The sequence below is a fragment of the Chenopodium album genome, chromosome 23 (assembly GCF_948465745.1).
Source record: "Chenopodium album chromosome 23, dcCheAlbu1.1, whole genome shotgun sequence".
Taxonomy (NCBI): Eukaryota; Viridiplantae; Streptophyta; class Magnoliopsida; order Caryophyllales; family Amaranthaceae; genus Chenopodium; species Chenopodium album.
In genome coordinates this window covers 38,422,970-38,433,341 of record NC_137856.1, presented here as the reverse complement: position 1 = coordinate 38,433,341, position 10,372 = coordinate 38,422,970, and the positions used below count along the sequence as shown (strand labels likewise).

At 34.4% G+C, this 10,372-nt stretch overlaps 2 protein-coding genes across 2 annotated transcripts; both read right to left on the bottom strand.

The window, feature by feature from the left end:
* Positions 1-1,333: 1,333 nt before the first annotated feature.
* Positions 1,334-5,438, bottom strand: LOC145608145 (hypersensitive-induced response protein 4). The gene is made up of 5 exons (XM_081663755.1): positions 5,124-5,438; positions 3,369-3,489; positions 3,072-3,163; positions 2,504-2,600; positions 1,334-1,951 (listed from the first exon to the last, which is right to left on the bottom strand). Exons 1-5 carry the CDS (start codon positions 5,316-5,318, stop codon positions 1,581-1,583), a joined length of 876 nt encoding a protein of 291 aa, XP_081519881.1. The 5' UTR covers positions 5,319-5,438; the 3' UTR covers positions 1,334-1,580.
* A 580-nt stretch (positions 5,439-6,018) lies between these two features.
* LOC145608289 (peptidyl-prolyl cis-trans isomerase FKBP53-like) lies at positions 6,019-10,372 on the bottom strand. Its single transcript, XM_081663904.1, has 10 exons — positions 10,291-10,372; positions 10,095-10,168; positions 9,006-9,229; positions 8,751-8,887; positions 8,174-8,519; positions 7,745-8,015; positions 6,858-6,945; positions 6,739-6,780; positions 6,604-6,652; positions 6,019-6,293 (listed from the first exon to the last, which is right to left on the bottom strand). Exons 1-10 carry the CDS (start codon positions 10,301-10,303, stop codon positions 6,209-6,211), a joined length of 1,329 nt encoding a protein of 442 aa, XP_081520030.1. The 5' UTR covers positions 10,304-10,372; the 3' UTR covers positions 6,019-6,208.

Here is a 10,372-nt window from a genome sequence, read left to right as displayed (position 1 = left end):
AATCGACCAATATTAAGGTACTAGAATAAAGATTACTTGTGTAAATTATGTAAATGATTCCTAGACAAATGGGAAACAAAGGATACATTGAGTTGATTGAAAATAAGTTCAATGTTGTGAAAAACATAAACAAAGAATTAAGAGCAGTGTTTGATGTTTGCAATTGGAGAGGCCCAATTATATAATTTCTCAAGGTTCTTATTACTTTGATATTGTCCCATTATTCATGATATGGGGGTATGTATGCCTCATCCGTACACTATGTGAAAATAAAACAAAATAATGTCTTTTATTATTATTATTTTATTGGAGTCTTCAAGATTTGGTTCCATAAAAGTTAAAACTAATGTACTTTGTAACTATTTTTGGAGGGGTAGTGTAAGAATTTGCAATTCGATTGATTGAGAAGTAATATGGCTCTATTAGTTAATTATTAATAATAGATAAACTACTGATAAAGTACCAATCATAAGAAGATTGCTTGGACTAAATAATGTTTGGTTTAAAGTTTACAGTTACTTTTTTTTTTTTTTTTTTTGTTTTGGTGTTTAAAGAGCCACAAGGGTGGGGATGAGAATCGATCCCAAAATCTCCTAACCATTTGAGCTATTCCTCACTCTCAAGTTAATGAATGTTCTAAATTTCTAGTTTAAACTTTTAAGGACATATTTACAATTTTTATAAGATTTATAACTATGGCTTGACCCTTAAGGAGTCAAAAATTCCAAATTTTATTTTTATTGGTAATAGAACTTATAATTTAAAATCATTGTAAGTTGAAAATATGATGTGGCATATCAAATAGCAAGGTCTTGTAGATCACTATTGAAGATGCTCTAATGACTATATTTAGTTCTACAAATGTACATGTACTTGATGTGACTATAATTTTAATTGGAAGAATGTCTATTTTCTATATATAGAATAAAATAATAACGAATTTCATGATACATACAATAGAATAATTAACTACCAAGCAAAGCTTAGCCTTCTAGCCTCACTGAGAATACTTTGAGGGTGAGAATTTCCCTAACCCACTTCCCCTCAATTCACATCTATCTTTCCAAAAAAAAAAAAAAAGTTTTTCCACATCTCCAACAAGTAATACCCTTTGAAATCAGATATTGTTATGAAAAATGTTGATCAGGGTTAGGTGCACAAGTGTGTTAAAAATTTGTTGTTACCTATTCAAACAAAGTACTCCATAATGGTGTATATTACACTTCCTAATGCATCTGATCTAAACAAACACAACTATTATTTTGAACTGAAAAATGAAGAAATTTTGATTCATGGCTAGATTATAAACACATCTACATCACGGACTATCGAGTATTCCAGAAAATTTCAGAGAAACATATCCAAAGTCATGGACTTTTAAAATAGCCAAAGTAAATATGTAATTCATTCACAAAAAAATAAAACTCAAATAAGTATACAGCTATTGCCTATCCTCCTTTTTCCATTGTCATTTCTTTACCAAGTCTAAAGTTTATTGTGTAAACACAGTTCATAGACTTGTAATAAAACACAAAACAGGTTCAGTAATAACAGCAGCATTGTATCTGAAATCAAAGACACTAATTACCATCTAGATTTGCACTTTTTGCCTCCATAAGCCCGTTTCTTAACTGGTCACTGATGTCTCTGACATGACCAGGGCCATGGGGAATGAAAACGGTGGTGTTATTTGATTGATTACCGAGGTCCCTGATTGTATCAAAGTATTGAGTGACCATGATAAGATCCATGATTTCTTTAGAGGATGTTCCTTCAACCTTGTTCGAGAAATTCAATATATTCTCTCTCAACCCATCTGTGATTGCCTGCCTTTGCCTTGCCACTCCAACCCCGCCCAAATACTTGGATTCTGCTTCGGCCTCAGCCTTCTTCACTTGCAGAATTTTTTCTGCTTCTCCTTTATACACGCTAGCTAGCTGAAGCCTTTGGGCTGTACAATTATACAATGAAGGTTATGGATTTCAAACATTAAAAGAAAACTGACTAAAAAATCGCCTATTAAGGTGTGTTATTCAGAACCCAATGCCCCCCACCCAGGAAAAAAAAAAAAAAGGCTTAAGCCCTTACTAAAAACTTGATATCTAAAACAACCCCTAACTTTAGTTGCATGACTACACGCATCCCAACAGCCACCCATGACCCATATACATTAATTCGTCACGGGGGGGGGGGGGGGGGGGGTGAATATTTTTTGTAACTCCAATTAAAGTAAATTTATATGAAGACATCACATAAGGGTTGTTTGTAGTACATTTCCGAGAACATCTTCCTCTAGGATTGGTATATATAGCTTTAGTTAAAACTTAAAAGCCAAAGACCAGCTACACCTTGGGTGGTTTCTGGCTACGTTTCCAACATTAGAACTTGAAAGAGATAAAGATCACTTTGGATGTCGTAATTATTGCACTCAAATATGCTAAATTTTCTAACTGCAAAGGATCAAATAGTACATTTATAACATCAAATGGAATAAGATCATAACCTGCATTTATCTCATTCATTGCTTTGCGAACTGCTGGATCAGGTATAATATCAACCATCAGAATGTGCTCTATGCTGTATCCATATTCTCCCATTACCTGTTCAAGGTTTCACAGTCTATCATCATTTGAAGAGATCAAACATGAAACACGGATAACTCCCCCAACAAGTTCCCAACTGACTTTATGATTAAAAACATTATTGATCAGGTAGGAAGAGCTAAGAAGTATGAACCAAGTAAGTTCATTTCATTTTCGTTACAGCCACAATGAACACTCCATACTTCAGTGATCACATCATGGGTTAACAATTGTACGTTATTGCTAGTAGAGGCTGATGTCTACAACTATGAGATCTTATTATGTTAGGAGGCCAACACCCTAGGAGCATTAAAAAGAAAAATCTATGACAAAGGAGCTAAGACCAAACATAGATTTGGTATGCCTATGAGAAGAAAGCTACTTCTTCTAAGAATAAGGATAGCAAATTCAGATTTGAGTTTTCCAAAGATGAGACAAGAAATGAAGAAACAGAGAAATACTAGTAATTTGTATATTAGAAACAATTACCTTTGCAAGTTCCTCTAGTACATGTTTAGCAACCTCGCCTTTTTGTTCAAACAGCTCATCTAAATTCATCTTTGGGACAACAGCACGAACAACTACAATATCAAAAATATTAAAATATTACTATGTGACTGGGAAAGGAAAAGAAATAACAGTGAACTAAAACTACACAAGAGGAGAGGAACAGAGTATCATACGCATAAGAAACATAAGGAATGAATTTGTTCTTGTACATAATGTAAGCAGAAAGAAAGAAAAAAAAAAAAAAAAAAAAAAAAAAAAAAAAACTGGGAATATTACCATCAAATACATAGGCTTGAATCTGCTCTCTAGGATTTTGCAGTTCATAAAATGCATCATCAGCATTTTGTTTAACCACACGGTATTGAATTGAGCATAACATTTGCACAAAGACATTATCCTGCAAGATAGCAGTATTGATAAGGATCCAGTATTAAATAATGAAGCTTTTTTTGTAATATGCAATGCATAAGTAGACACCATAGAGACCATTGCACTAGTAAGAATATTGAAGAAAATAAAATGCCACAGAGAAGAACTAATAAACCATGTAGTTATTGACAGTACTTTGCCAATGTATCAATTATTAAAGAGAATGATGCCATTGATGTAGTTATTGACAATACTTTGCCAATGTATCAAGTACTAAAGAGACTGATACCATTGTTAAATCTAGTTTAGATTGCCTCTTAAGCTACAATTTCCATGTAACTATTAGCTAACAGTTAGCTGGCTGGTTGGACCAGGTCGACCCTTCCTGATAAGGCAACTTTTGGACTATTTGTTAGTCTACTCCTAATTGAAGTAAATACACTGATCAAAAGAGCACACCTTTTATCATTTAGAATGACAAAAGTTTAATGCTGTGTGCACTGATAAGCATAACAGCATGACCTTTGAATAATTAAGGAGAAAATTCATTACTTGAAGTGGAAATCAAGAATGCTTATTTAAAGGCACACAAAAATATAAATTACTGCTAGGGAACTACAGTGAGGCAGCTGATCCCTCTGGTGTCTGAATCCTTCTTGATTAATACTAATAAGAGCCTACATCAGGAACTTCTCCCATTTTTTTTTTTTAAAAAAAAAACCCTTAACAACCATTAAATCCTAAGAACAGAGCCACAATTAATAAAAAGTCACTCAAACAATCGGCAGAAAAAATCCTCCCTAGTTTGACCTCATATAAGGACACCTAGGTCAGCTGCTCCTAGAATCACTAATGCTTTGTTTGGATAGGAAACAAGAAAGGACAGGAAGGGGAGGGATAGAAGAGGAAGGGAAGAGAGAAGAAAGGGAGGGGAAGTTGAGCTCCATTTTCCCTCCAAATCTCTCCAAATTTCGAGGGATTATGCTTATTAAAGAGAGAGGGAAATTGGATCTCTCCCTCTCCTTTCCCTTCCTTCCCCCAATCCTTTATCCAAACAAGAGAGTTTGTCCTCCTCTCTTTCTCTTCCTTTCTTTTCCTTCCATTTCATTCTATCCAAACAAGGTGTAAAATTTCATTCAGCAAATATTCAACAAGAAATATCAAAGTTAATCTTCTGAATTCGGATAATCACAACATCTATCTAAGCTAACAGCCTCAAAGTTTATAACGAAACCTCCCACAATTCAAAAGAAAGCCAATCACAAGTGATTCATCATAATTCAATGATCAACATTAACCACAAAAAATGTTTTAAAAAAAAAAACCCTCCTAAACCCTAATAGTAACCGATCCTAGCAGGGCAAAAAACCCTAATCACAATAAAGATACGAAGTACATAATTCAAAAAGCTTCAATAAAAAATCAAACACCGACAAAATCACTAAATCAATCACATAGAATTGTAAGAATTACACTCCATCAAAATCTCAATTTTGTAAATAAGAGTTTTCCAAGTTGATCAAATCTCAGAATCCCAGGTACAATACATGAAATTCACACAAAATTAACACCTAAATCAAATACCCACATACAGAAAACACCCAGAATTGCAATAATTATTCAATTTCAAGAAAGATAACTATCAAATTATAAGGAAAAAACCTTAGTTTTGGTCTCAATTTTGACGTCAAGAGAATTGATACGAGTAGAGAGAACACCAGCAAGCATTTGACCGGCGAAGGGGTTGAAGAAGTGAAGACCTGGTTCTGCAAGCTTTTCGAATCGACCCCATTTTTCAATCACTCCTACGCTAGCTTGATCAATACACCCACCAAATAAACAAACTGTATTCCCCATTTTTTGAAGATGATTTCAGAATAATTGAGAATTTAAAATGTTGTGAATTGTGATCAGAGAATTAGAGAGAAGAGATGAAGGTCACAAACAAAGTGACGAAACCTGGCTTGGAGTGAAAGACGTGGGACTTCGAAGAACGCGGGTAAGGATCGCATATAAACTATACACGGATCAGTCTAATAAAAAGTCACCGAGATATTATACTACGTATATTGATTTTAATAGGATTTTTTTAAGAATACCTCGGAGCGTTGGATAAACATTTAAAATGTTACCTACAGTGATATTATTTAATAAAGCATGACAAAATCACGTATCAATTGGTGTAATTAATGTTTAATTTAATTTAATCTTTTTACTTTTAGCCAAACATCTCCCGGGCATCCGTTAACTTTTGCCTTCGTAATATCAATATATGAATTTTGAGGTTTCTTTTACAATCCTCCAAATTCAGTCAGAAATACAAGTATAAATACCACAAGATTAGATCTATTATCATTTATAATGTAAGGTTCCTCATACCACCAAATCACCTGCAATGGGCTTGTTGCCCTTGCTAAGTTGCTAGTAGAGGATGCCATTAGCTTGTAACATATTGGCCAATAAATTTGACAAAAATATCAATTAAGTCTGAATCATAATTATGCAGAGTAGTTAAGCTAAATTGTGCAATATATAATTCAATCAGATATGAGATATCATTAGGCCTCGGAATAACATAAAACAAGATTATCGTTCAGCAAAACTTTACACTTTTCTCTCACAAAAATCACTATAAGGTAAAAGAAACAAAATTTGCTTGTCCATGCATACTGCTTGCTTTCGCCAAAATTGAGATAAACACTGCCTCAAAACGTCTACAGAAATGGAAGTTCCATTGAAATCGAGGTTTATCGAGCAACATCAACCAATTCAACATCAAAGACTAGCCATGCATTGGGCGGAATCTGAGGAGGAGCACCAGAGGCACCATAACTGCACATCAAATATTTTGTTATCAGATTTTATCTCACTAACAGCATATAACTCTTGGGACAGCGGAGAACTGTGAGACAGATATTTCCTAGTAAAAGAAGGTAACTAAGACATTGTACATCGACAAGAAGTGAAAGGTAATCCATGAGACTTGTAGGTTGCATTTTGTGTTACCACCTTGACTTGATAGAGCTATATGAGGGTAAGATCCTCAATATATTCACAAAATTTAAAGATTCAACTTATATCCATTGTACATCAAGCTTAACTCTACATCATTACATGCAAGCTTTGTGGATAAGATCCTTACCCCATTGAAGGTGGAATTGTAAGCCTTCTTTTGTCTCCAACACGCATGCCTAACATCAAATATCACAAATCAGTATGACCAAGTAAAACTTGACAAGACAATTAAAGGATTTTTATATTTGAATTTCATTTTTACCTTCAACACCAACATCCCAACCCTTGATAACTTGACCGATACCTGTTACATGAAGCAATAGCATAAGTTGACGATCCCACGGCACAACAAATTTGTAAATTTGAAACCCCAGTGTTTACCTAGACGGAATTTGAAGGGTTTTCCACCAGTGTTAGAGTCAAAGTGTTTGCCGTTCTTCTGCAACTTCCCAATATAGTGAACACTAACCTGGAATTTTAAGACATGTCAGAAGATTCTAGAGGAAGGTAGTCTACAATCCTTTGGTACTCTACAGGCCTTTACCAACCAGGAGTAGATTGAAATAATAATCAATCAACCAAGTTTTCATAGTAACAGCTCAAATATTCAAAACCTGGATCATTAATCTCAGATGGTGGATATACAATCCAACTATTTTCTCCAATTCAATTAAAATCTCAGATGGTGGAAATGTGATCACGAACATATGTACAGCCTTAGTCACAATTAGAGTTAAGCAAATGTTATACTTCAGTACAACAGTACAAGGCTCTGAGTGTAGCCGAAGCAATTTGAGTACAAGGCTCTGAGTTTAAAAATTATACTTCGCATATAGAAGAGGAAAATAGGGAAAGGGGATGAAGTCATGAAGTTGTATGGTATGATCAGAATAATAAAAAAAATTACACTTCGAAGGATTGACTTCATCCCAAGCTCTCTACTGATTTAATAAAAACACCTCTATATCAGAGTATGCTGCTTATTACTCTAGCAGCAGCCATATGTTATAATCCCAATATCCCATCCACCTTCTCCCCTCCACACACACACCCTAACCCCCACCCAAAAAAAAAAACAAAAAAAAACTCTACAAATGCACAAATTTACAAAATCACAACAGCCACGAACACCAACAAAAGAATCCACTGAAGATAATCAAAACAATATATAAGGAGGAGGAGAATATTGAATCATAAACAACAAAAAATGAAAACGTTATTTTTTTCCATTTGGGCTAGTATGGGATCATTGAGCCAGAAAAGCTTACCTTACAACCACGAGAAGCTCTTTTACCATCAGGTTTTCCCATTGCTACATCTTCTATGACCAGCCCATTAGGAAAGGTTTTAACTCTGGCAGGCTTCTCCTTAGATTGCTTGACTACTTTATCAGTTTTGCTTATCTGCTTAGCTTCTGCATTTGCATCTTGCTCTATTTTTGAAACCTCTTCATCCTTATCTGCCTTTCCTTTCTTTTTCTTCTTCTGCTTTTTATTCTTGTTCCCAGATGCATCTTCATTAGCAACTTCAAGAGCATCACTGGAAAGTCCCTCAAATTACATTCATAGTTTCATGTCAAAATAGAATTTGATAATTGACAAAAAAAACAGCAAATGGCAATTAAACATATAAGCAGCTTACACAGTATGAACATCAATTGGAGATCAAACATAGAAGATAATATTGCAAAGGTGTACCTTTTTTGTTCTTCACCAGATTTGATTGCATCAACCTTCCTTTTTAAATTTTTTTCAGATTCAACATTATCTTTTGCTTCATTCTTCTTATTCTTTTTCTTCTCTTCCACAACTTTGGTGGTTGTGTTAGCTTCTGAATTTTCACTTTTGCGTGATGAAGAAACTGGAAAGCCATCTTCATCTTCACTCTCCAACACTGAGGCGCCACTATTTTCCTTGAGTACAATTTGTTGTTCAGCTTTTTTGTCATTGTCAGTATCAGCCAACTGCTTCTTCTTTTTTCCTTTTTTGGTTCCACCATTTTCAGTTGCAGTCTTTTCCTCATCCACTATCTCCTCGATAACAACTACAGTTACCAAAGGAAAATATCAGAATGATCAGAAAAAAATGCTTCATCCCCTCCACCACCACAAATAGAGAGATGAAATAAAAGACTACAAATAAAAGTAAGGTAAGCTGCCTAGAAAAGTGCCAAATAATGCAACCCAAGAAATAATGGAAAGGGAATGAGATCGAAACAGAGCAACATATGTGCATGCATTGATGAACAAAAGGTCTCAAAAGCAAAAAGCTATACCTCCACTTTTTCGTACAGGCGAAGGTGGGAACATGGTATCCTCATCGCCATCAAGAAATTCATCCTCAGAAACATCTTCAGAATCATAGTCACTGCTCTCTGAATCAGTCTCCGCAATATCTTCCCCATATGAATCACTGAAGGATCCTCAATCAAGGAAATACTAATATCATTGGGAAAAAAGGAATTACACTAGGGATGCCAATAACAGCAAGAAAAAAATGAATTAAACTATTAATTGTCATTGAAGGATACGAATCATATTCATTTTCATGATTGCTCTGAACAAAGCCAGACAAGTGAATACTAGTTGGCCCAATAACAGAGAATTTCACATCATCCTCCTCATCAAATTCAAGAGTCAACGAGCAAGATTCTATCTTGTCAGGCAACAAAGTGCAGAGAAAGACTGGACTCTTATCTCCTACATTGACCTGAAGGATGCTCTTCTTCGTTGATGAACCAGTTCCCAATGTGGCCTGTTTTTCGAAACACCCATACCACTTTTAATCATTTCACATAGAAAAAGTTCAAGAAATTTAGTTTCAATTGAAACCAATTAAAACATCTAGCTCTGTAGTTTTCAACTTGACATTCCACATGTGACTATAACCATTCCGCCACATTCATATAAGATACCAAGTTACACCACTAGCTCCCGTAATCTGTTTATAAAGCCACTACAAGTATATATATATATTATATATATACATATATATATATGCTATTGAAATCAAATACCAGACATGTTTCGATCCTATAATATCATGAGTTCACGACAATATTACAACATACGGTGCAAGTATAATCTAAAGGACATACAGCAGTTAAAAACACTACAATAACAATGATGAAGTGCAATTCTTCTATTTTATAACTTCATGGTATAAATACCACGACAGGCGACAAGACACCTACCGAGGGTCATTTACATAAATCAGTCCACATGAAAGCAAATGTTTCTGTAATGCCACCAGTTAATCACTCCAAGACATAAGTATACATATCAGTAAAGACGACACAACTTAAGATGCTGCATCCGATCAGCGAGTAAGGCAAGGGCAATCACATATTCACACCCACTATATTAAATTCAAATTTCATATTCTCCCAAAGAACATACAAGTTTAAGACAGCGAATTTAACATATTTTTTTTTTTGAATTCTCCCTTCTTTTTGTCTAGCCTTAATTACTACTCATATAACCCAGATATCAAATCAAAAATCACACAAAAATCAAACTTATTAATATTAAAGATTAACGCATACTAAATGAAAGGAAAAAAAAAAAAACCCAAATGACAAAAACCATTAATTAAGGTGGCATAAAATTGAGGGTCATACCTGAGTTAAAATCAGCTTTCCATCCAAATCTTCGGCATTAAAAGTTAAGGGTTTGCCTGGTTTCACTTCAGCCCCTGAAATTCAAAGAACCCAGAAAATTGTAAGAATAAAATTCAGAACAAATTAATTAAAACCAACTAATTTTTTTTCCAATAGCAAAGTGAGATTAAACATATAATTCAAAAATTGTACTAACCCCAGAAAGTCATTTTGTGTTGAATTTGCAGAGAAAGTCGGAAATGAGGGAAGAACAAGGACGGTTTGGTAGCGCAATGCCT

Bases quoted from the DNA above. Each gene is read 5' to 3' on its own strand.
- LOC145608145 (XM_081663755.1), bottom strand. From the start codon at position 5,318: ATGGGGAATACAGTTTGTTTATTTGGTGGGTGTATTGATCAAGCTAGC. The intron at 3,490-5,123 runs GTTTTTTCCTTA...GCTATCTTGCAG, and splicing joins AAATTGAGACCAAAACTAAG to GATAATGTCTTTGTGCAAAT. The intron at 3,164-3,368 runs GTAATATTCCCA...TTGATATTGTAG, and splicing joins TCAAGCCTATGTATTTGATG to TTGTTCGTGCTGTTGTCCCA.
- LOC145608289 (XM_081663904.1), bottom strand. The intron at 6,653-6,738 runs GTAAAAATGAAA...ATTTGATGTTAG, and splicing joins TTGGGATGTTGGTGTTGAAG to GCATGCGTGTTGGAGACAAA. The intron at 6,294-6,603 runs GTAAGGATCTTA...TTTGATGTGCAG, and splicing joins ACAATTCCACCTTCAATGGG to TTATGGTGCCTCTGGTGCTC.